Consider the following 26623-nt stretch of genomic DNA (forward strand, 5'->3'; position numbering starts at 1 on the left):
AATGCACACAGGGACAGTGGTTAACTCATGGGACAGGCTTAGAAATTGATCCCTCTGCCTTTGTAGACTCACAACAAATTTTACCCTAAAGTTCTAGCCGCTAGGGGTACACAATGCACAAACATTAAAAAGACACATGCGGACCTCCAGAAATCAGCTGAACAAGTATAATCATTAGATCACTATACCTAAACCTCCCCTCCCTTCCCCATCTCCTCTCTTATTTACTTTAATTTATGTTCTTAGCTATAATTTGCTGGGATTAGAATCCCGTATAATGTATAATTTAGAAGAAGTAAAATAATTTGAAAAAAGGGTTGAAGACTTGAGAGTTAATGATAAAATGGCCCATAATGGGCCTAGACTTATTTGCACTAAATTAATAGTATTGTATATAATGTTTCTATGTTCATGAAGATATTCATCTATCCCACCTGCCCACTTTCGCATTTTGGACATTCGGACTTTGATCCAAAAGTGGCCAAGCAACACACCAATGGGCGTGGAAAAAGGGATCCCTTTAAACTCTACTTGGAGCTACAAACTTAAAAGGGACTTGATAACTTTCGCAATTTAAGTTCCGAAATGTGTATAGCATATGTCTTCGATGTTAGAACATGGAACAGCTCAAATTGTAACCTGAGCCCAGTTTGTATTTTGAAAAGTTTTCACAATAAAGCTCTTTTGAAACTTAAAAAAAAAAATATATTTCCAAAACGATCTCAACAAAACGATGACTTAAACTTACCTTTATTTTCTATAAAAAATTCATTTTTTAATAATAATTACACTGACTTTACTTTCAGTTTAAGGAGCAGCAGTCTTAAGACCGCTGGTTCCTAACTCCTGTTTCCGGCGAGCCTGAAGACTCGCAGGGAAACAGGGCGAGTTGGCCCCATTCAAGGCATAGTAAATTGGCCCCATAGTCACAAATTTTTACACTTGCTCACTTCTCCAGTTTACCCAAAAAAAGGCCTATATTACAAACGGAGCACAAAAATATTAGTGCTATTGTGTTCTATCGCCACTCAATAGCACTTCTACTCTTGCACCATATTACAATATAGCATATAAGGTAGTGTGGATATGCTTACTCCCTTTCCCCATATATACAGTGTATCTATAAAAACAGGAATATCAGTGATATTATATACCATGGATCTCCTATAGGAGGCGCTAAATGAACAATGGTAAATATTACTTAAATAAATGTGCAACTTATTACACAATATACGACTTGTTACACAATATACATAATGTAAAGAAATTAAAAGAAATTTAAATAAATTAAAATTGTGTATATACAGACGTGGCACGTGACCAATCTGACAATAGTAAAGTTCAAATTGTGTCTAAAAGTCCAAATGTGGAAAAGGCAGCTCTCGGTCTCCACCCAAACGATGGTGTAACTTCTAAAATGGACAGCTGTAATGGCAACAAAAACAGAGGCGCCACATGTGTAGATCAATAAGGACCAACAATATCCAAGTGAAACAAGCTACAGGATACTCACAAACGTGAAGGCACTCAATTGTGCCTATAGGAACAGGCTGGTATTTTCACAGCAAACCAGCTGGCTGTACAAGGGAATCCCCGTCGTGATATCCTATGGTTCTTGTTGTCCCAACCGTGACCCTTGCCTGGGTCACTTTCAGCAGAAAGGAACTGGAGTGAAGAGGGGAGAAAGGCTGCTAAACAGCACTAACATATCACAATTTTTTTGGCGCAATTTCAGCCTTCCAGAAGCTATCTCATGGCTTTATGATCATGCCACATGATCATAAAGCCATGAGATAGCTTCTGGAAGGCTGAAATTGCGCCAAAAAAATTGTGATATGTTAGTGCTGTTTAGCAGCCTTTCTCCCCTCTTCACTCCAGTTCCTTTCTGCTGAAAGTGACCCAGGCAAGGGTCACGGTTGGGACAACAAGAACCATAGGATATCACGACGGGGATTCCCTTGTACAGCCAGCTGGTTTGCTGTGAAAATACCAGCCTGTTCCTATAGGCACAATTGAGTGCCTTCACGTTTGTGAGTATCCTGTAGCTTGTTTCACTTGGATATTGTTGGTCCTTATTGATCTACACATGTGGCGCCTCTGTTTTTGTTGTCATTACAGCTGTCCATTATACAGTGTATCTATAGCTATATGTATATTTTGAGTAAAGAACAAAGCTATTTTATGTAATTCTATTTTAAAAACAAAAAAGTTGTATTAACATTTTTTTTAAAAGGATATGGTATATGACAAGGTGTTTGAAGCACTCAAAGGTATGTATATATGTGTGTATGTATGTATGTTTATGTATGCATGTATGTATGTGTGTGTATATAACACCTTGTTATATACCATATCCCTTTAAATCACTTTTTATACATTAATTTCAGTATTAAACCTATATTTTAAATGTATAAGTCCAACACATAACTCAGAACATGTAATTTGAGTGTTGTTTAGCAAGGATGCGCTATCCATTGAAAGGGATGTCGGCAGTGTAAACATTCTCTGGTAATTCTGTTTTACCATGGACTTATAATACTAGATTGCACACTAATCTTAGAATCCTGCACTATCAATAGTGCTCTACTTGTATTCTAGGCCAGAGTTTTTCCTTAAAAGGACAGTGTACTCCAAAATGTGTATTGTCTAAAAGGATACCTATCCCTTTATTACCCATTCCCCAGCTAAAATATAAGGGGGTTGGGGTTATGTGATACCCCCTCCATAAATCCTCTATTGTGTCCAGTGAAACAGATGAATCTCCATATTTATAATTGCATCTATACTTCAAAATGGGTTGTTTAGAGCCTCACCATCATCTTGCTGGTGGTTTGAGTTGCAGATGATTAAAATTTTTACTGTAATCACTTAGCACTGCCCTTTTTTAAATGAGGAGTCCATGCCCCTCTAAAAGCAGTGGGTGAAATATAGACTGCTTAAGAGACTATTTATAACACATTAAAGACGCACCTTTGTCATTGGGCACTTCCTCATTGAGTATGATGTAATCACATACCACCAATGCCGCGAACATATTTAATGAGAAGTGACTTTTGTGCCCTTTGCATTATGTGCCTATAAAAAATAAGCATATGAAAATGTGGAGGACACATTGTGGTTGTCCTAAACCCTGTGAAAGTAAAATGGTTTACATTCCTTCTGTGTTAAACTAGTTTTAAAGTATTGCATTGTTTGAAAATATGTTAAGAAAAATCTGTTTAAATTTGAAATTAAACAATATAGCATTGTCAGCTATGTACTTCCTAGTAATATGTACTGACGTAAAAGATCTGCTCCTACAGACCACTAGGTGAAGAACGCACCTCTGTGATTCTGACAAGAAAATGTTGGTTTCTTCACAACAGGAACATATTATTATTATTATTATCAGTTATTTGTAGAGTACCAACAGATTCCGCAGCGCTATAAACATAGGTGGTATACAAGGTAACATTTATAGGTATCAAATGGGTGGAGGGCCCTGCTGAGAGTTGCACTGTTGTAGTCAGCTCTTATTAAGGTGATCTACAAACAGCTGGGCTCATAGGCTTACATACTTAGGGGTTCAAGCGGATAGTAAATTAAGGAGAAGACTTGGGGTTAGGAAAGGTTACTGTAGGTTGTATGCTTCCCGTAACAGTAGAGTATTTAAAGGGACAAGGGGTGAGTACAGGTACACAAACAAAGACTACAGGTCTTGCAGTGAAAACAAACAAACTGCTGTTGCCCAAACAGCCCTCCGGAGTGCCATAGCAAGCGGTGGATCAGGCCAGATAATAGCAAATGGTAGCACAGATATCAGGCACTACTTGGCCAGCACAAGGCCAAAAAAAATATATGCTCCATCAATACCAACCAAAAAGTGGAGTGTTCCCAGACAGAGGACACACACAAAAGGATCGTCCCACGCGTTACACGCCCCCTGGTGGCGTCCAATCATGATTAAGCGCCACCAGTGCAGTCTATTAAATGGCACTAATAAAAACATTGTCTATAGTGGCCACTTAATGAATGTTTTCAAAAAAATTTTTTCAAATTTATACAATGGTATTTTAAGCAGCACTTTTTTATGGGTGGGGTTAGAATGACCAAACTTTCCCATTTCTCATATGCGCACTTTACAGGAATTTTAAGTATAACAAAATGTGTATTAATTGTAAAATAAAAAACAAATATTAAATACCAGACTCATTTAGAAAAATGTACAAATATAAAATGGAGAGCAAATTTACAAATAGAACAAAATTACTAAAATCACAAAATCCCTTGTTTGCAACATCTAAATTATAACAAATAGGGTATTATCAGTTACAAAGTAGATTAATTTTATATTGTAGTTACTTTCTTATTACACTGTACTTTAATTCTGTTGTAATGCTGGGTTATGATAGACATTTTGATCTGTAAAATAAAGTTTGTTTCAAAAGTTAATAGAAACCACTTTATTTATGTATGATACAAATGCATCATGGCCGGTTTGATAGACTATTAAATATACATTAGAGCAAAAAGGGTTGATAGCTTTTAGAATTCTTTAAAGTGAAGCTTGTGAACTCTGATCATTAATACATTTTCATTATTGCTATTATACATTATAGTTAAAATTACCTTTCCATTTTATTCTAATTAAAGTTGGCAGCCAATATATTTTATAATCTTAGTCTCATTATAATTCTCTTATGTTGAACGGACATAATTAGTATAACGTGAAATATCTGTTAAATTGTTCATGATAACCTGACAACTGTACCAAGCACTCATTTTTCAATAGAGAACTAGGTTGGTACTTGGCTTTCTGCCATTAACTATTTCAGTGCCAGTATTGTGCCAGGATTTTCTATTTTAAAAAAAACAAACAAAAAAAAACCAACTAATGTATATTTATTATTTTCAACATAAATATAGTCATTTTAGTTTTTGCTGTTGTAGATATTTTGACAAACTGCATTAGTGTTTATATCTTATATATTAAAAAAAAATACTAAAATATTTAGTGAAGTTTTTTAGGAAAGTTTGTTTTTGGTCTTATCAATGTCCCAATTCACTAAAGCTCCCTGGTCTGGTGAGATTGTCTAAGAGGTCTTGTTAGTACAGTTAAGTCCCTCAAAAAGTTTTAGAAAGACAAATTTTAGCCGTTTACCTCACTAAGTGGGATTCTGGATTTGAAGGAGAGATGCATACATTACAATATAATGCACAATAAAAAATGTTTTTGTGAGATTTCTCTCCATGCTGGCAAGTTTTTGGCAATCAGTTTGGCATTGCCTTTTTTTATCTAGTTGTATTCTGTCTAAAGGTTAATATGTTAAACAATAATATTGAATTAAAGCAGTTTAAGACAGAATTCTGAGGAGTATGTGCTTATTTTTTTATCAGGCAGTTTAAGGTTTGTATTCCCTTCTCAAAACAGAATTTTTGTCGAATACTCGGCTAGATTAAGAGTTTTGCGTTACGGTGCGGTACGGCTTTTAATGCTGAAAAAATGTCCGTTACGCTGGAATGGCCAGAAATGCATGTTACGAGTCGTGTCAGTATAGCATTTTAGCCTGAAATGCAACGTCCATTCCGCACTCAAAAAAATGACGTTTGTGTGTGGGATTTTCATAGCGCTGGTATTACAGGTTGTACCTTCAGGCTAAAATGCTTGCGTTACAGCCTATACCGACACAAGCCATTCCACTATTTAAGACCAGTAGTTATGGATTTTGCGAAACAAGAATATTTCACAAAACTCATAACTAAACTGTTCTAACGTACACTAACACCCATAAACTACCTATTAACCCCTAAATCGCCACCCTCCCGCATGGCAAACACTATTTAAAACTTATTAACCCCTAATCTGCCGCCCACCCACATTGCGATTATTAAATAAATGTATTAACCCCTAATCTACCACCCACCCACATCGCCCACACTATTTAAATATTTTAACCCCTAAACCGCCACTGATTTGAACAGCCAATAGGATTTCAGTAACTTTCATCCTATTGGCTGATTTGAATTTGAAGAATCAATAGGAATGCAAGGTACGCCATTTTGAAACAACTTCAGTGTACGGCAGTGACCGTATGAAGAGGATGCTCCGCGCAGGATGGCATCGGTTTCTAGGATAACTCTGCTTCGCGCCGCCAGGATGAAGATAGAAGACGCCCCCGGAATGGATGAAGATATCGTCGCCTGGATGAAGACTTCTCGCCGCCTGGATGGAGATGGATGTCCGGACTTCAGGAACCGTTAATAGATATTCTGGGGTTAGTGTTAGGTATTTTTTTTTATTTTTTGGGGTGTTTTTTTTTTTCCAGATTAGGGTTTTGGGCAAATTTTCAAATTTTAAGGGCAGTGAAAAAGAGCTGAATGCCCTTTTAAGGGCAATGCCCATACAAATGCCCCTTTAGGGGCAATAGGTAGCTTAGTTTTTTTAGAGTTAGTTTTTTTTTATTTTAGTGGGTTGGTTGGGTGGTGGGTTTTACTGTTCGGGGGACTTTGGATTTTTATACACGTAAAAGAGCTTTTTAACTTAGGGCAATACCCTACAAAAGGCCCTATTAAGGGCTATTGGTAGTTAATTGTAAACTAGGGGGTGTTTTTATTTTTGGTGGGCTTTTTTATTTTTATAGGGCTATTAGATTAAGAGTAATTGTTTTTATTTTTGATAATTTCGTTTATTATTTTTTGTAATCTTAATGTTTTTTATTTTTCGTAATTTAGTGTTTATTTTTTGTAATGTTAGATTTTTTTTAATTTTTTCGTAGGATTATCTTTTTTTAAATTTGTAATTTAGGATTTTTAATTGTTATTTTTTTATTTTATTAGAATAGTAAGGTTAGGTTAATTTATAGTTTGTTAGGTTTATTTTTATTTCACAGGTAAGTTTATTTATTTAAATATAGTTATATTGTAATTTAAATTTAAAGTTAGGGGGGTGTTAGGTTTAGGGTTAATAGTTTAGTGTTTTGCGATGTGGGAGGCTGGAGGTTTAGGGGTTAATAGGTTTATTTAGTGACGGAGATGTGGGAAGCCAGAGGTTTAGGGGTTAATAGGTTTATTTAGTGGTGGAGATGTGGGAGGCCGGAGGTTTAGGGGTTAATAGGTTTATTTAGTGGCGACAAAGTCGGGGAGCAGCGGTTTAGGGGTTAATAACTTTATAATAGTGTCAGCGAAGTCAGGGAGCAGCAGATTAGGGGTTAATAGCTTTTATTAGTGTCGGCGATGTCGGGAAGCAGTGGAATAGGGGTTAATATTTTTTATTAGTATCAGCGATGTCGAAGAACGGCAGAATAGGGGTTAATAACTTTATTATAGTGTCAACGATGTCGGGGGTGGCGGATTAGGGGTGTTTAGACTTGAGGTTTATGTTAGGGTGTTAGGTTTAAACATAACTTTTTTTTCCCCATAGACATAAATGGGGTTGCGTTACAGAGATTTTTCATTCCGCACTTCAAATCACCCCTTGAATTTGTTGCGGTAGGGAGCTTAACGCACAGCACAAGGAGGCTTTTCAGTAACTCATAATGGCAGCGCTATGGAGAGTGAAATAACGCAACTTTTTGCGTACGTTTCGCACCCTGTTAAGCGATAAAAACTCGTAATCTAGGCGACTGTTATCTGTGACATTTAAAAAAAGTTATGCAGTTTAAAAAGCTTAGCAAAACTTGGAATATTAGAACCCCTTCATTTCATAACTTATAGGTTGGTTGTGATATTTTTTTAAATATTCAATATACAGTACATGTTGCTCTTTATATAAACAGGCTCTTCACATATATATCACTTTACAAACTATTATTCTGGACATAAATGTTTCATTGTAGGCCTTGATTTTAGCAAGACAAAGGGAAGTTATACCAGACATAACAAAACAAAGGGAAGTGATCCCAGATATATATATATATATGTTTACTGTTTCTTTCAAGTAGACAAATCAATGGAAATAATAAAACCTGAGTGCCCATCTCATAAACAATTAAGCACAAGTGCTTTTGCAGACACATTATATAAAACAGCCATTAGAGTTGTACTAAGATCTCGTAAATTACAACTTGTCTAATTGGGTACAATATAACACTTGTAGTCAGGCACTTGACTTCTAGACAGAAGATCATAGAAGCATCTGTACATTGTTGCAGCTCTCATGAGGTTACGTTAACTGCAAAGTGGCAGAGTTCACACTTAAATAGAAATTATTAGTGTTAAGAACAGGTCAGATGTAAGTTGTACTTATTTATTTGTGTAATTATGTTTTGTTTTTATTGGCTTTAGACAGTTTTGCTTGATCAAGTTTTGGACATACTAAAATAACATACACCATTATTTCTTCAATGCTTTAAACCAATTACTCTATTTTTTCCTTTCAATGATTTTGACAGACAGAATATGATCTTACATCTAGGGGTAAATTTATTAAGCTGCATTCACAGCTTTTAAGTAGCAGGATTGCGCAAGAAAGGCTTTGTACCGTCCTAAATTTCACCTAACGCACCACAGTAATGACTACAAACAAGGGAATTTGCAGTGACTTTTTGTGCTTGTTAATACTGAGATTATTTGTACTTTGTTTCACTGAGTTTGTTATTATACATTGAATCTTGGTCTTCTAGTAAGTGCTGACTAATCGTTTATTTATAACAAACATTTTCTATGTGTTTAATTTTTTTTTGCAAATACTCAGTTCATATTTTAATAAACACAATATTTTTTATTTGTTTATTAATCGCATACAACATGCTTTTGAATGATAAAATGTGTTAAAAAGACTAATAAACTAAAAATAGCCTTATATCACAGCATCCCAGCCATATGTGTTACAAAACCCATTACAAATAATCACCATAAAGCACATTCGGCTAGATTACGAGTTTTGCGGTATGAGTGAAAAAGCAGCGTTAAGGCTCTTTTTCACTACCGCTGGTATTACGAGTCTTGCAGGGTTAGCTGCACCGCACACTTTTTTGTCCGTAAGGCAATGTAACTATCGAAGCTTTCAAAAAGTCCTTTATCAATGAGACTTCCTTTGCGCCGGTATTACGAGTCTGCCTGGGAGGCCAAAAAGTGAGCGGTACAGCCAATACCGCCAAGATCCATAACGTAAACTGAAAGTCAGTAGTTATGAGTTTTACGCTACAAAACTGTAGCATAAAACTCATAACTAAAGTGCTAAAAAGTACACTAACACCCATAAACTATCTATTGAGCCCTTAAAAGAGCATTTAGCTCTCTTTCCGCCCAAACCCTAATCTAAAAATAAAACCCACCCAATAAACCCTTAAAAAAGCCTAACACTAACCCCCGAAGATCCACTTACAGTTTTTGAAGACCCGACATCCATCCGCAACGAAGCCGGCAGAAGTCCTCAATGATGCGGCAGAAGTCTTCATCCAACCGGGCAGAATTCTATCAGACAATCGGAATTAAAGGGGAAAAAATCCTATTGGCTGATGCAAATTCGAAATTCAAGGGATGCCATCTTGGATGACATCATTTAAAGCAGAATTCATTGTTCAAGAAGACGTCGATTGAAGAGGATGCTCCACGCCGGATGTCTTGAAGATGGACCTGCTACACACTGGATGGATGAAGATAGAAGATGCCGTCTGGATGAAGACTTCTGCCCGGTTGGATGAAGTCTTCTGCCGCTTCGTTAAGGTCTTCTGCCGGCTTCGTTGAGGATGGATGTCGGGTCTTCAAAAACTGTAAGTGGATCTTCGGGGGTTAGTGTTAGGCTTTTTTAAGGGTTTATTGGGTGGGTTTTATTTTTAGATTAGGGTTTGGGCGGAAAAAGAGATAAATGTCCTTTTAAGGGCAATGCCCTTTTCAGGGCAATGGGGAGCTTAGGTTTTTTAGTCAGGATTTTATTTGGGGGGTTGGTTGTGTGGGTGGTGGGTTTAACTTTTGGGGGTTGTTTGTATTTTTTTTTACAGGTAAAAGAGCTGATTTCTTTTAAGGGCTATTGGTAGTTTAGTTTAGGCTAGGGTTTTTTTTATTTTGGGGGGCCTTTTTTCTTTTCATAGGGCTATTAGATTAGGTATAATTAGTTTAAATATCTGATAATTAATTTTTTTATTTTGTGTAATTTAGTGTTTGTTTTTTTGTAATTTAGTTAATTGTATTTGATTTATGTAATTGATTTAATTGTAGTGTAAGGTTAGGTGTTAGTGTAAGACAGGTTAGGTTTTATTTTACAGGTAAATTTGTATTTATTTTAGCTAGGTAGTTAGTAAATAGTTAATAACTATTTAGTAACTACTCTACCTAGTAAAAATAAATACAAACTTGCCTGTGAAATAAAAATAAAACCTGAGCTAGATACAATGTAACTATTAGTTATATTGCAGCTAGCTTAGGGTTTATTTTATAGGTAAGTATTTAGTTTTAAATAGGAATTATTTAGTTATTAATAGTAGGTTTTATTTAGATTTATTTTAATTACATTAAAGTTAGAGGGTGTTAGGGTTATGGTTAGACTTAGGTTTAGGGGTTAATAAATTTAGTATAGTGGTGGCGACGTTGGGGGCGGCAGACTTGGGGTTAATAAGTGTAGGTAGGTTGCAGCGACATTGGGGGCGGGAGATTAGGTGTTAATAACATTATGTAGGTGTCGACGATGTTGGGGGCAGCAGATAAGGGGTTAATAAGTAAGATTAGTGGTGTTTAGACTCGGGGTTCATGTTAGGGTGTTAGGTGTAAACATAAATTTTCTTTCCCCATAGGAATCAATGGGGCTGCGTTACGGAGCTTTACGCTCCTTTATTGTAGGTGTTAGGCTTTTTTTCAGCCGGCTCTCCCCATTGATGTCTATGGGGAAATCCTGCACGAGCACGTAAAACCAGCTTACCGCAGCTCACCACAGCACTGGTATTGGAGTGCGGTATGGAGCTCAATTTTGCTCTATGCTCACTTATTTCCTGCTAACGCCGGGTATTTGTAAACCTGTAATAGCAGCGCCGTAGGGAGGTGAGCAGTGCAAATAACTTGCAAGTTAGTACCACACCGCTCATAACGCAAAACGCGTAATCTAGCCGTTAGTCTCCTAAAAAAGCTTTTACCTACAAAAAACTACTAGATAATTTATAGCACATGCATCTCTCTACAACAAATAAGACATCTTCTTTCTGTACAATTATCATCCACTTGATACATGGGTAAAACTTTATGTCCAAGTTGCGCTAACCAGGTACAACATCATAGTTTTTTTATTCAGTATACCAGAATGTCAAGCCATGTTCAAAACTCTAAGATCTTGGTCAGGCTACCTGACCTAATAGTGTTTTACAGTCTGGGTGGGACAAGGTGTGAATTTACTACATGAGACTGCACTGAGAAAGATTTCCAGATGAACTACACAATTCTATTGTGTACATGGAAACAAATATAACATATCTTAAAGGGACACTCAGGTCAAATTAAACTTTCATGATTCAGATACAGCATGTAATTTTAAACAACTTTCCAATTTACTTCCATTAACAAAATGTGCACATACCTTTTATATTTACACTTTTTGAGTCACCAGCTCCTACTGAACATGTGAAGTCACAGAATATACGTATATGCATTTTTGATTGGCTGATGGCTGTCACATGGTACAGGGGGAGTGAAATTGAAAATTGTCATGCACAAAAATCTACTACTCAATTTAAGTTATTGCATTGTCTTATTATTAGGGATGGATGAATGTTTTTATATTCAAATTCGAATGTTAGAACAAATGTTATTATAGAAGTTTGATTTACAAAATCGAATATTGATAAGAACGAATATTCTTAAATATTCTATAATCTAATGCTATTTACAGTTTTTGAATGTCACTTTTGATTTCAAATGTTCATAATTAGATCGAATGTCCACATTCGAAATTTTTAATATAAAATAACATTCAATTTACTACTTATTCAGAAGTTCAATAGTTTATGTGGTAAGGAATTTAGTAAATAGATACATAATAGACACAAATATATAAATTTGAATGTTATATTGCATAATTTGAATATTACATTTAAACAAGGCATTAGAAATACTATTACATTAAATGAATGTTACAATGTTGTAAAAATATTTCGAAATTTAAAATGAACTAAAGAATGTGTTAAAATTAGTTTCATTTCTCGAATGTTGCAAAACATTTGCCCATCTCTATTTATTATCATGCATTTGTTGATTATGCAAATCTACTTTATTTACTGGTCCTTTAATACTTGTAGCTTAAAGGGACAGTTAACTATAAAATAGTTTTTCCCAGAATGTATTCCCCATGAATTGATATACCAGCTACCAGTATAAAATGTATGACAAATTGCTCATTTATGCTTCTTTTTGCATAATAAATAGCTGGATTTGCTCTTTGAAACCACAGCCCATCAAAATAGGCTTGGCTTGCGGACAGATCAGAGCCCGTTATCTTATCACTCAAATGCTTCCCTATGTTATCTCTGTCTCTATCTAATACTTAGAAGGAACAATTGAAAATAAAATTTTTAGAGTTTTATCTCTTCCTCCTCGCACTGTGAATGTAATTTATTCTGCTGGCTGTGTTTACATAGTTACTCAATAACCTATGCCTAGGTATAGAAACTTTAAGTATAGGTAGGGATACTACAGGCTAAATTAGCTATTTGAAATGCCAATATAAAGGCTAAGGAGCTATTTGTAAACAATTTAATACACTCCAACAGGTAAACTGGATCATTGGTAACAAATTAAAGGAGAGAAAGTTTTGGGTAAACAAAACCCAAGGGGCTGTTATTTTAACCAAACCAATAATAGAAAATAATTATTGAATGTAATAGAATTTAACATTGTAGCTCTCTTAGGTTTTATTTTTATTTCACAGCTAAGTTTGTATTTATTTTAACTAGGTTATTAACTATTTACTAACTATCTAGTTAAAATAAATACAAATGTACCTGTAAAATAAAACCTAACCTGAGTTACACTAACACCTAACATTACACTAAAATTAAATTAATTAAATACAATTAACTAAATTACAAAAAAATTAAACACTAAATTACACAAAATAAAAAAGAAATTATCAAATATTTAAACTAATTACACCTAATCTAATAGCCCTATCAAAATAAAAAAGCCCCCCCAAAAAAATAAAAAACCCTTGCCTACACTAAACTTCCAATGGCCCTTAAAAGGGCCTTTTGCGGGGCATGGCCCCAAAGAAATCAGCTCTTTTACCTGTAAAAAAAAATGCCAAAAACCCCCAACAGTAAAACCCCCCACCCACACAACAAACCCCCCCCATAAAAATACCAAAAAAACCTAAGCTCCCCATTTCCCTGAAAAGGGCATTTGTATGGGCATTGCCCTTAAAAGGGCATTTAACTCTTTTTCGGTGCCCAAAACCCTAATCTAGAAATAAAACCCACACAATAAACCCTTAATAAAGCCTAACACTAACCCCCGAAGATCCACTTACAGTTTTTGAAGACCGGACATCGATCCTCATCCAGCTGAGAGAAGTCTTCATCCAAGCGGGCAGAAGTCCTCAACGAAGCCGGGAGAAGTCTTCATCCAAGCGGGCAGAAGTCCTCAATGAAGCCGGGAGAAGTCTTCATTCAAGCGGCAAGAAGTCGTCCTCAAGACGGGCAGAAGTCTTCATCCAGATGGCATCTTCTATCTTCATCCTTCCGACGTGGAGCAAGTCCATCTTCAAAACATCCGGCGCGGAGCATCCTCTTCTTTTGCTGGCTAATGAAGAATGAAGTTTCCTTTAAATGACGTCATCCAAGATGGCGTCCCTTGAATTCCAATTGGCTGATAGAATTCTATCAGCTAATCGGAATTAAAGGGTAAAAAATCCTATTGGCTGATGCAATCAGCCAATAGGATTGAGCTTCAATCCTATTGGCTGTTCCAATGATTGCATCAGCCAATAGGATTTTGTACCCTTTAATTCCGATTGGCTGATAGAATTCCATCAGCCAAGATGGCGTCAAGGAACGCCATCTTGGATGACATCATTTAAAGGAAACTTCATTCTTCAATAGCCATTAAAAAAAGAGGATGCTACGCACCGGATGTCTTGAAGATGAACCCGCTCCGCGTCAGAAGGATGAAGATAGAAGATGCCATCTGGATGAAGACTTCTGCCCGTCTTGAGGACGACTTCTTGCCGCTTGGATAAAGACTTCTCCCAGCTTCGCTGAGGACTTCTGCCCTCTTGGATGAAGACTTCTCCCGGCTGGATGAGGATGGATGTTTATTGGGTGGGTTTTATTTTTAGATTAGGGTTTTGGGCACCAAAAAAGAACTAAATGCCATTTTAAGGGCAATGGCCATCCAAATGCCCTTTTTAGGGCAATGGAGAGCTTAGGTTTTTTTAAGTAGGTTTTTTTTGGGGGGTTGGTTGTGTGGGTGGTGGGTTTAACTGTTGGGGGGTTGTTTGTATTTTTTTTTACAGGTAAAAGAGCTGATTTCTTTAGGGCAATGCCCCGCAAAAGGCCCCTTTAAAGGCCATTGGCAGTTTAGTGTAGGCTAGGGCTTTTTTTTAATTTGGGGGGGCATTTTTTATTTTGATAGGGCTATTAGATTAGGTGTAATTAGTTTAAATATTTGATAATTTCTTTTTTATTTTGTGTAATTTAGTGTTTATTATTTTTTGTAATTTAGATAGATGTAATTAGTTAATTTAATTTATTTTATTTTAGTGTAATGTTAGGTTTTAGTGTAAGACAGGTTAGGTTTTATTTTACAGGTAACTGAATTTATTTTAACTAGGTAGCTAGTAAATAGTTAATAACTATTTACTAACTAGTCTACCTAGTTAAAATAAATATAAACCTACCTGTAAAATAAAAATAAAACCTAAGATAGCTACAATGTAACTATTAGTTATATTGTAGCTAGCTTAGGGTTTATTTTATAGGTAAGTATTTAGTCTTAAATAGCTATTATTTAAGTAATAATAGTAATTTTTATTTTATAGATTTATTTTAGATTTATTTTAATTATATTAAAGTTAGGGGTGTTAGGGTTAGACTTAGGGTTAGGTTTAGGGGTTAATATATTTATTTAGTGTTAATGATGTGGGAGGCCAAAGGTTTAGGGGTTAATAACTTTAGTATAGTGGCGGCGGTGACGTTGGGGGCAGCAGATTAGGGGTTAATAAGTGTAGGTAGGTGGCGGCGATGTCGGGGGCGGCAGATTAAGGTTTAATAAGTGTAATGTAGGTGACGGTGATGTCAGGGGCATTTAGATTCGGGGTTTATGTTAGGTTGTTCGGTTTAAACATAAATTTTCTTTCCCCATAGGAATCAATGGGGCTGCGTTACGGAGCTTTACACTCCTTTATTTCCGGTGTTAGGCATTTTTTTAGCCGGCTCTCCCTATTAATGTCTATGGGGAAATTGTGCACGAGCACGTAAAACCAGCTCAAAAGCAGCGCTGGTATTTGTGTGCGGTATGGAGCTCAACGCTGCCATATTGCCCACAAACGCAGGTTTTTGGAAAACCTGTAATAGCAGCGCTATTAAAGGTGAGTGGAGGAAATAACTCGTAATCTGGCCGTAAGTTATTTCTATGTATATATATCTGTATACACCTATACACTTAAGCCTATAGATATATAGGTATAGATATCTATTTTACATTAACATTATCACATGTACAGTATATAGAAATATATATATATATATATATATATATATATATATATAATAATGCTAATAATAAAAAAAATTCTATGTAAAGAACATAGGAATATAAAATATGCATAACGCGATTCATGTTTTGCACTTTAGGTCTAACGTGGTGTCAAGTTAGCTCACTTGAACAATTGTTAATATCAAAGTGCATTTTTGAAATATTACAAATAAAATAGTCATAAGGATTATGAAAAAATATAAATACCGTAAAAAAATAATTATATATATATATATATATATATATATATATATATATATATATATATATACTGTATATATTTATTCTATGGACTATTTAGAATTTACAGTATGCATAATAATGTTTAATAATAATTTTTTTATATTCTATATTTAATATTTGAAAAACAGGCTATGAGATCTTCATTCTTCACACTAGAACTAAATCACAAAACACAAATCACCTAACGCATATTTTATTCACATAAAAAGTAAATGTTATTATTAAATATACATTTCTATGTATATCTGATAATGTTAACATAAAAGAGATATCAATACCTATATATCTATAGGAATAGATGTATAGGTATATATATATATATATATATATATATATATATATAGTTATACAGGGAGTGCATAATTATTAGGCAAATGAGTATTTTGACCACATCATCCTCTTTATGCATGTTGTCTTACTCCAAGCTGTATAGGCTCGAAAGCCTACTACCAATTAAGCATATTAGGTGATGTGCATCTCTGTAATGAGAAGGGGTGTGGTCTAATGACATCAACACCCTATATCAGGTGTGCATAATTATTAGGCAACTTCCTTTCCTTTGGCAAAATGGGTCAAAAGAAGGACTTGACAGTCTCAGAAAAGTCAAAAATAGTGAGATATCTTGCAGAGGGATGCAGCACTCTTAAAATTGCAAAGCTTCTGAAGCGTGATCATCGAACAATCAAGCGTTTCATTCAAAATAGTCAACAGGGTCGCAAGAAGCGTGTGGAAAAACCAAGGCGCAAAATAACTGCCCATGAACTGAGAAAAGTCAAGCGTGCAGCTGCCAAGATGCCACTTGCCACCAGTTTGGCCATATTTCAGAGCTGCAACATCACTGGAGTGCCCAAAAGCACAAGGTGTGCAATACTCAGAGACATGGCCAAGGTAAGAAAGGCTGAAAGACGACCACCACTGAACAAGACACACAAGCTGAAACATCAAGACTGGGCCAAGAAATATCTCAAGACTGATTTTTCTAAGGTTTTATGGACTGATGAAATGAGAGTGAGTCTTGATGGGCCAGATGGATGGGCCTGTGGCTGGATTGGTAAAGGGCAGAGAGCTCCAGTCCGACTCAGACGCCAGCAAGGTGGAGGTGGAGTACTGGTTTGGCCTGGTATCATCAAAGATGAGCTTGTGGGGCCTTTTCGGGTTGAGGATGGAGTCAAGCTCAACTCCCAGTCCTACTGCCAGTTTCTGGAAGACACCTTCTTCAAGCAGTGGTACAGGAAGAAGTCTGCATCCTTCAAGAAAAACATGATTTTCATGCAGGACAATGCTCCATCACACGCGTCCAAGTACTCCACAGCGTGGCTGGCAAGAAAGGGTATAAAAGAAGAAAATCTAATGACATGGCCTCCTTGTTCACCTGATCTGAACCCCATTGAGAACCTGTGGTCCATCATCAAATGTGAGATTTACAAGGAGGGAAAACAGTACACCTCTCTGAACAGTGTCTGGGAGGCTGTGGTTGCTGCTGCATGCAATGTTGATGGTGAAAAGATCAAAACACTGACAGAATCCATGGATGGCAGGCTTTTGAGTGTCCTTGCAAAGAAAGGTGGCTATATTGGTCACTGATTTGTTTTTGTTTTGTTTTTGAATGTCAGAAATGTATATTTGTGAATGTTGAGATGTTATATTGGTTTCACTGGTAAAAATAAATAATTGAAATGGGTATATATTTGTTTTTTGTTAAGTTGCCTAATAATTATGCACAGTAATAGTCACCTGCACACACAGATATCCCCCTAAAATAGCTATAACTAAAAACAAACTAAAAACTACTTCCAAAACTATTCAGCTTTGATATTAATGAGTTTTTTGGGTTCATTGAGAACATGGTTGTTGTTCAATAATAAAATTAATCCTCAAAAATACAACTTGCCTAATAATTCTGCACTCCCTGTATATATTTAGAATAAAAATAAAATGCTTCAACTTGTCAGAACATTTAATTTTTTCACATGTTCCTGAAAATTGTGTTTTTTACCTCAATAAATCGGTTAAACACATAGCTAAAGTCCAGCTCAGTATTTTGTATGCTGAATTGATGTATTCTATGTATTTAAAAAAAATAAAAAAATACACTTGTCTTAGAATGCATTAAATTGACATCAGTAATGCATTACATATAATGTCACTGAATAAGATTGACTGATATTTAAAAATCTTGGTTTTTTTTCATACAGTGTAAAATGGTTTATTCATTGTGTTGATTTTCTATTTTTGTTTCAGCTTCACTTCTTAAAGGACTAAAACATTGTAACATAGTGCTGCTACATGATATAATCCACACCAAGGAAACATTGACGCTTGTGTTTGAGTATGTGGTAAGTACATTTATTAATCTGAGAAGTGAATCAGCTTTTAGTTGTAGCAGTAATTATATCTATTCTTCCTCTATATTTGATGGTAAAGATTAATAACTATAACTGTTAAAATGGGGACATTTGTTGTTTGACTACTTGATTACTACAGTAATGCCTAACCTTTTCACACCGTTAACTGTGCTGGGCTTTAGCTCTATTAGGACGGCATGGAACATCCTAGCCATTTAGTTGTACTGAAGCCAATGGCGCTTCCAGGATGCGATCGGGTCATGGTGGGTGTGCCTAGCATCATAGGACCCGATCCCATCATTGAAATCTCGCAATCACGTGCACGATCGCGGGATTTCAATTTGTTTACATCGGAAAAAATTAATTATTCCTCTGTCAGTATCAACACTATCAACGTGTGAAAATAGCAGCAGCTATTATAATTAGTGTGTTAATCTACTAATAATGCAATGTAAAGATAGGTTAAACATCAGTTGTTTGATAAAGTGTTTAAAATAGTTGAATAAAACAACCTCGGAATTGTGGTATTTATGTAAGTGCAGTCTGAATGACACAATTTTCATGTTAATCATATCTCAGCTGCTAAATAGAATTGTGTTTTACAAGTTGCGTGAGCGTGCAAAAAGAAAATGCTCTAATGTGCAAAGAGCAGCATTGCACTACTCGGAGCTAGCTGAACACCTCTGTTGAGCCAATGATAAGAGACATGTGCATAGCCACCAATCAGCAGCTAGCTCCCAGCACTGCTTTGCTGCTCCTTAGCTAGCAGGGGGTGTCAATCAACCCGATCATATTCGATCAGGTTGATTTCTGTCCGTTGCCTCAGAGCAGGTGGACAAGTTGCCGCTTTATAACTTCTGTTTCCGGCGAGCCTTCAAACAAGGGGCATCAAGCTCCATTCAGAGCCTGATACTTTGGCCCCCAAGAGAACAAAACTAATTAGATAACAGAAGTAAATTGGAAATTTTTTAAAAAAAATTCACATGCTTTATCTAAATCATGAAAGAAAAAACTTGTGCTTCATGTCCCTTTAGTCTTAAGATGTCAAACTTTTCAAATGTGATAATGGAAGTAAATAACTCTGTGATGGTTGCATTACACAGGCAATGATATACAACAGACAAAATGCCAAGAGACAAGAGATAAGGAAGAATATGAAAATAGAGAGTATAGGACTTCTGTCTTTTTTCAGCCTCATCTACTATGTTACAAATGGAGCAAAAGGAGTAGAGAGAGCAGAGAAGAGAGGAGGAGAGAGAAAGAGGAGAAAGAGAGGATACATGGAAAATAGAAAACACAGAGGAAGAGAGAATAGTTAAAAAACAGAGGAGGTAGAACATAGGAAAGATACGAGAAGGCAGAGAGAAAGAAGACATAGCAGTGAAAGAAAAAGAAGGAACAGAGAGGAGAGAAAAGGAGGAGTGGATAGAGAGAGAAGGAAGATAGAAAACAGGAGAGAGAGGGGGATAGGTAGTATACATAACAGAGGGCAGAGATAAGTAGAGAGGAAGAGGGGAGAGACTGAACAGAGAGAGATAATAAAGAAAGAGAAGATAAATGGAAGAGAAAGAAAGTACAGAGGGAGAGATGGTACAGGAACTATATGGCAAATAGGAGTGATAAAGAGAAAAGAGACGGAAGAGAAGAAAGAGAAAACACTGATGGACGGTGATGGACGAAAAAAAGTAAAGATAAGAGAAGGCATAGCTGGAGAGAGAATGACAGAGGTAGAAGAGAGGAGAAAGTGACAAAATTAGGAAAAATATGGATGGAAGAGAAAACAGGGAGAGAGAGGAAGGAGAGAAAGAGAAGAGAGAAGATTGAGGAAAGAGAAAAAGTAGGATGACAGGGACAGAAGAGAGGAGGAGAAAGTCACAGAGAAAAGGGATTAAAGAGAAAAGGAAGAGAAAAAACACAGAGAAAGAGGAAGGAAGGTAGGGCAGAAGAGAGGAGGGAGAAGAGATAAAAGGAACAGAAAAGGGAGAAAGAATGACAAATGAAGAGAGAAAACACAGAGAGGAGGCAAGAGAATGAAGAGATAAGCAAAAAAGAGAAAAGAGAAAACACAGAGCTAGCGAAAGTGAGGAGATGGGACAGATAAGAAAAGGCAGACAGAAAGGGAAAACGTAACAGAAAGAGGGAAAAGGTGAGGAGAGAGGAAGAGATAAGGAGAAAGAGAAGAGAGGATTAGATATTGAAGAGAGCAGAAGAGGAGGGATAGAGGGAGAGGGGAGTAAAGGGAAGGACAAGAAAGGAGAAAGAGAATTACAAGAGGGAAAGAAAAGAGAGGAGAAAGAATTGAGAGAGATAGAAAAGTAAGGAGAAAGAGAATTGAGAGAGATAGAAAAGAGGAAAACAATTATTAAGAAAGAATATGAATTTAAGAAAGAGAACAAAGTGAGAGACAGATGAGAGAAACATAGAATGAAAAGAGAATGATGAGACAAAGCATAATTTATGTAAGAACTTATCTGATAAATGAATTTCTTTCATATTGGCAAGAGTCCATGAGCTAATGACGTATGGGATATACAATCCTACCAGGAGGGGCAAAGTTTCCCAAACGTCAAACTGCCTATAAATACACCCCTCACCACACCCACAATTCATTTTAACGAATAGCCAAGTAGTGAGTGATAAAGAAAGAGTAAAAAACATCATCAACAAAGGAATTTGGAAATAATTGTGCTTTATACAAAAAATCATAACCACCATAAAAAGGGTGGGTCTCATGGACTCTTGCCAATATAAAAGAAATGAATTTATCAGGTAAGTTCTTACATAAATTATGTTTTCTTTCATGTAATTGGCAAGAGTCCATAAGCTAGTGACGTATGGGATAGTAATGCCCAAGATGTGGAACTCCACAGAAGAGTCACTAGAGACGGAGGGATACAAATAATAACAGCCAATTTCCACTGAAAAGACAAATAAAAAGAAAAAACTTAAACATAAGCAGAGGAATAAAACTTAAACAGCTGCCTGAAGAACTTTTCTACCAAAAACTGCTTCCGAGGAAACAAATACATCAAAACGGTAGAATTTAGTAAATGTATGCAAAGAAGACCAAGTTGCTGCTTTGCAAATCTGATCAACTGAAGCTTCATTCTTAAAAGCCCACAAAGTGGAGACTGATCTAGTAGAATGAGCTGTAATTCTCTGAGACGAGGCCTGACCCGACTCCAAAAAAGACTGATGAATCAAAAGCTTTAACCAAGATGCCAAGAAAATGGCAGAAGCCTTCTGACCTTTCCTAGAACCAGAAAAGATAACAAATAGACTAGAAGTCTTCCTGAAATCTTTAGCAGCTTCAACATAATATTTAAAAGCTCTTACCACAGCCAAAGAATGCAAGGATCTCTCCAAAGAATTCTTAGGATTAGTACACAAAGAAGGGACAACAATTTCTCTATTAATGTTGTTAGAATTTACAACCTTAGGTAGAAATGTAAATGAAGTCCGCAGAACTGCCTTACCCTGATGAAAAATCAGAAAAGGAGATTCACAAGAAAGAGCAGATAATTCAGAAACTCTTCTAGCAGAAGAGATGTCCAAAAGGAACAACACTTTCCAAGAAAGTAGTTTAATGTCCAAAGAATACATAGGCTCAAACGGAGGAGCCTGTAAAGCCTTCAAAACCAAATTAAGACTCCAAGGAGGAGAGATTGATTTAATGACAGGCTTAATACAGACCAAAGCCTGTACAAACAGTGAATATCAGGAAGCTTAGCAATCTTTCTGTGAAATAAAACAGAAAGAGAAGAGGTTTTTCCATTCAAGGAACTTGCAGACAAACCCTTAACCAAACCATCCTGAAGAAACTGTAAATTTCTAGGAATTCTAAAAGAATGCCAAGAGAATTTATGAGAACACCATGAAATATAAGTCTTCCAAACTCAATAATAAATCTTCCTAGAAACAGATTTACGAGCCTGTAACATAGTCTTAATCACTGAGTCAGAGAAACCTCTATGACTAAGCACTAGGCGTGCAATTTCCATACCTTCAAATTTAATGATTTGAGACCCTGATGGAAAAACGGACCTTGAGACAGAAGGTCTGGCCTTAATGGAAGTGGCCAAGGTTGGCAACTGGACATCCAAACAAGATCCGCATACCAGAACCTGTGAGGCCATGCTGGAGCTACCAGCAACACAAACGATTATTCCATGATTATCTTGGAAATCACTCTTGGAAGAAGAACCAGAGGAGGAAAGATATAAGCAGGTTGGTAACACCAAGGAACTGCTAACGCATCCACTGCTTCTGCCTGAGGATCCCTGTACCTGGACAGGTACCTGGGTAGTTTCTTGTTTAGATGGGAAGCCATCAGATCTATTTCTGAAAGACCCCACATCTGAATCTGAGAGAATACATCTGGATGGAGTGACCACTCCCCCAGATGTAAAGTCTGACGGCTGAGATAATCCGCCTCCCAATTGTCTATACCTGGGATATGGACAACAGAAATTAGACAGGAGCTGGATTCCGCCCAAACAAATATCTGAGACACTTCTTTCATAGCTTGAGGACTGTGAGTTCCACCCTTATGATTGACATATGCCACAGTTGTAATATTGTCTGTCTGAAAACAAATGAATGGTTCTTTCTTCAACAGAGGCCAAACCTGAATAGCCCTGAAAATAGCATGGAGTTCTAAAATATTGATTGGTAACCTTGCCTCTTGAGATTTCCAAACCCTTGTGCTGTCAGAGATCCCCATACAGCTCCCCAATCTGAAAGACTTGCATCTGTTGTGATCACAGTCCAGGTTGGACAAACAAAAGAGGCCCCTTGAACTATACGATGGTAATCTAACCACCAAGTCAGGGAGAGTCGAACATTGGGATTTAAGGATATTAATTGTGATATCTTTGTATAATCCCTGCACCATTGGTTCAGCATACAAAGCTGGAGAGGTCTCATATGAAAACGAGCAAAGGGGTTCGCGTCTGATGCTGCAGTCATGATACCTAAAACTTCCATGCACATAGCTACTGAAGGGAATGATCGAGACTGAAGGTTCCGACAAGCTGAAACCAACTTTAATCGTCTCTTGTCTCTTAGTGACAAAGTCATGGACACTGAATCTATCTGGAAACATAAAAAGGCGACCCTTGTCTGAGGAATCAAAGAACTTTTTGGTAAATTAATCCTCCAACCATATCTTTGAAGAAACAACACTAGTTGATTTGTGTGAGATTCTGCAGAATATAAAGACTGAGCTAGTACTAAGATATTGTCCAAATAAGGAAACAACGCAATACCCCGTTTTCTGATTACAGAGAGTAGGGCACCAAGAACATTTGAAAATATTCTTGGAGCTGTCGCTAGGCCAAATGAGCTACAAATTGGCAATGCTTGTCTAGAAAAGAGAATCTCAGAAACTGATAGTGGTCTGGATGAATCGGAATATGAAGATATGCATCCTGTAAGTCTATTGTTGACAAATAATGCCCTTGCTGAACAAAAGGCAGAATAGTCCTTATAGTCACCATTTTTAAAGTTAGCACTCTTACATAACGATTCAAAATGTTCAGTTGCAGAACTGGCCTGAATAAATTTTCTTTCTTTGGGACAATGAATAGATTTAAATAAAACCCCAGACCCTGTTCCTGAAACGTAACTGGTATGATTACCCCTGAAAGCTCCAGGTCTGAAACACACTTCAGAAAAGCCTGAGCCTTTACTGGATTTGCTGGGATGTGTGAGAGAAAAAAATCTTCTCACAGGAGGTCTTACTCTGAATCCTATTTGGTACCCTTGAGAGACAATACTCTGAATCCATTGATTTTGGACAGAATCTGCCCAAATGTTTTGGAAGAACCTTCATTTAGGGGCCAGCTTTGGTTTCTTAAATGGTTTGGATTTACTCCAACTTAAAGAAGGTTTCCAATTGGAAGGATTAGGGGGGAAGGATTAGGTTTCTGTTCCTTAATTTGTCGAAAGGAACGAAAACGGTTAGAAGCTTTAGATTTGCCCTTAGGTTTTTTATCCTGAGGCAAAAAAACTCCATTCCCCCCAGTGACAGTTGAAATAATCGAATCCAACTGAGAACCAAATAACTTATTACCTTGGAAAGAAAAAGATAGTAATCTAGACTTAGATACCATGTCAGCATTCCAATATTTGAGCCACAAAGCTCTTCTAGCTAAAATAGCTAAAGACATAGATTTAACATCAATTTCGATGATATCAAAATGGCATCACAGAAAAAATTATTAGCATGTTGAAGCAAACGAACAATGCTAGACAAATCAGGATCCAATTCCTGTTGCGCTAAGCTTTCCAACCAAAAAGTTGATGTAGCTGTAACATCAGCCATAGAAATGGCAGGCCTGAGAAGATAGCCAGAATATAAATAAGCTTTCCTTAGATAAGATTCAGGTTTCCTATCTAAAGTGTCTTCCATAGGAATAGTAGTACGTTTAGCAAGAGTAAAGAGTAAAAATAGCCCCATCAACTTTGGGGATCTTTTCCCAAAACTCCAATCTAACTGCTGGCAAAGGATACAATTTTTTAAACCTTGAAGAAGGAATAAAAGTACAAGGCCTATTCCATTCCTTAGAAATCATATCAGAAAATAGCATCAGGAACTGGAAAAACCTCTGGAGTAACCACAGGGGGTTTATAAACAGAATTTAAACGTTTACTAGTTTTAATATCAAGAGGACTAGTTTCCTCAATATCCAATGTAATCAACACCTCTTTTAACAAGGAACAAATATACTCCATTTAAAATAAATAAGTAGATTTTTCAGTGTCAATATCTGAGAAAGGATCTTCTAATTCATCAACTTTATGAGAAGTTTTAAAAGACCTTTTACGTTTATTAGAAGGCATGATGGCAGAAAAAGCCTTCTGAATTGCATCAGCAATAAAATCTTTTATATTCACAGGTATATCATGTACATTAGAAGTTGAAGGAACAACAGGCATTGTACTATTACTGATGGACACATTCTCTGCATGTAAAAGCTTATCATGACAACTGTTACATACCACAGCTGGAGATATAATCTCCACAAATTTACAACAAATGCACTTAGCTTTGGTAGAACTGTTATCAGACAGCAGGGTTCCAACAGTGGTTTCTGAGACAGGATCAGATTGAGAAAAAACAACATATAAAGCAAAATGATCAATTTCCTTATATGGCAGTTTCAGGAATGGGAAAAAAATGCAAACAGCATAGCCCTCTGACATAGAAAAAGGCATATAGGAATGGGGTTTTAAACAATTAAATTATTTGGCACCAAGTATGACGCACAACGCAAACTGAAAATCTTTTTGTCGCTAACAACATCCGGAAATTACACACTCGCGACATTGTAGGCACAACCTTGTGCAAGGAACTCGACGTCAACTAAGATGCCGGAAATGACGAATTTGCATCATCGGACATACCTTTGTTCCAAAAAAATTCTCGCGCCAAGAATGACGCAATAAACTTTGGCATTTTGCGCCCTCGCAAGCCTAATTTTGCCTGTGAAGTTAAATGAAAAAGCAGTCAATTGAGAAAAGTCTATACCCTAGGTAAGAATTGTTTTTTTCTAAATATGTTTTTTCACAAATATGAAACTGATAGTCTACAAAAGGAAATATACATAAACCTGACTCATGGCAAATATAAGTATAATACATATATTTAGAACTTTAAGACACTGAGAGTGTCTTAAGTAATGAAAACATACTTACCGAAAGACACCCATCCACATATAGCAGATAGCCAAACCAGTACTAAAACAGTTATCAGTAGAGGTAATGGAAGATGAGAGTATATCGTCGATCTGAATAAGGGAGGTAGGAGATGAAGCTCTACGACCGATAACAGAGAACCTATGAAATAGATCTCCCGTGAGGAAAACCATTGCATTCAATAGGTGATACTCCATTCACATCCCTCTGACATTCACTGTACTCTGAGAGGAATTGGGCTTCAAAATGCTGAGAAGTGCATATCAACGTAGAATCTAAGCACAAACTTACTTCACCACCTCCATAGGAGGCAAAGTTTGTAAAACTGATTTGTGGCTGTGGTGAGGGGTGTATTTATAGGCATTTTGAGGTTTGGGAAACTTTGCCCCTCCTGGTAGGATTGTATATCCCATACGTCACTAGCTCATGGACTGTTAGGAGGAGGAGAGAGAGAAATGTGTCATTAAATGATAAAATATCTTGCTCAGAATTAATATATTTTAATCATTAAATACAGCCTTTATTTCTATAATAGCAAAGCTGTTGGTAAATCATCACAACTGCAATATTTATAATCCCTTTAAAATTAATTATTTCTTCAAACCGACAATGCTTTTAAGACAGATATATTTGATTCCAATACCAAAACTATTGGGAAGGACTCAATAGATGCAATCAGCATTAGT

General features: G+C 36.4%; 1 protein-coding gene across 1 annotated transcript in view; it reads left to right on the plus strand.

Moving 5' to 3' along the window:
- CDK14 (cyclin dependent kinase 14) overlaps positions 1 to 26623 on the plus strand; it is a 1122917-nt gene that overhangs the window by 447640 nt on the left and 648654 nt on the right. The window contains exon 6 of the mRNA XM_053714025.1: positions 18136 to 18230. Coding sequence (XP_053570000.1) covers positions 18136 to 18230 — 95 coding nt within the window. The remainder of the gene's footprint in view (positions 1 to 18135; positions 18231 to 26623) is intronic.

Source organism: Bombina bombina, chromosome 5, assembly GCF_027579735.1.
Source record: "Bombina bombina isolate aBomBom1 chromosome 5, aBomBom1.pri, whole genome shotgun sequence".
NCBI lineage: Eukaryota > Metazoa > Chordata > Amphibia > Anura > Bombinatoridae > Bombina > Bombina bombina.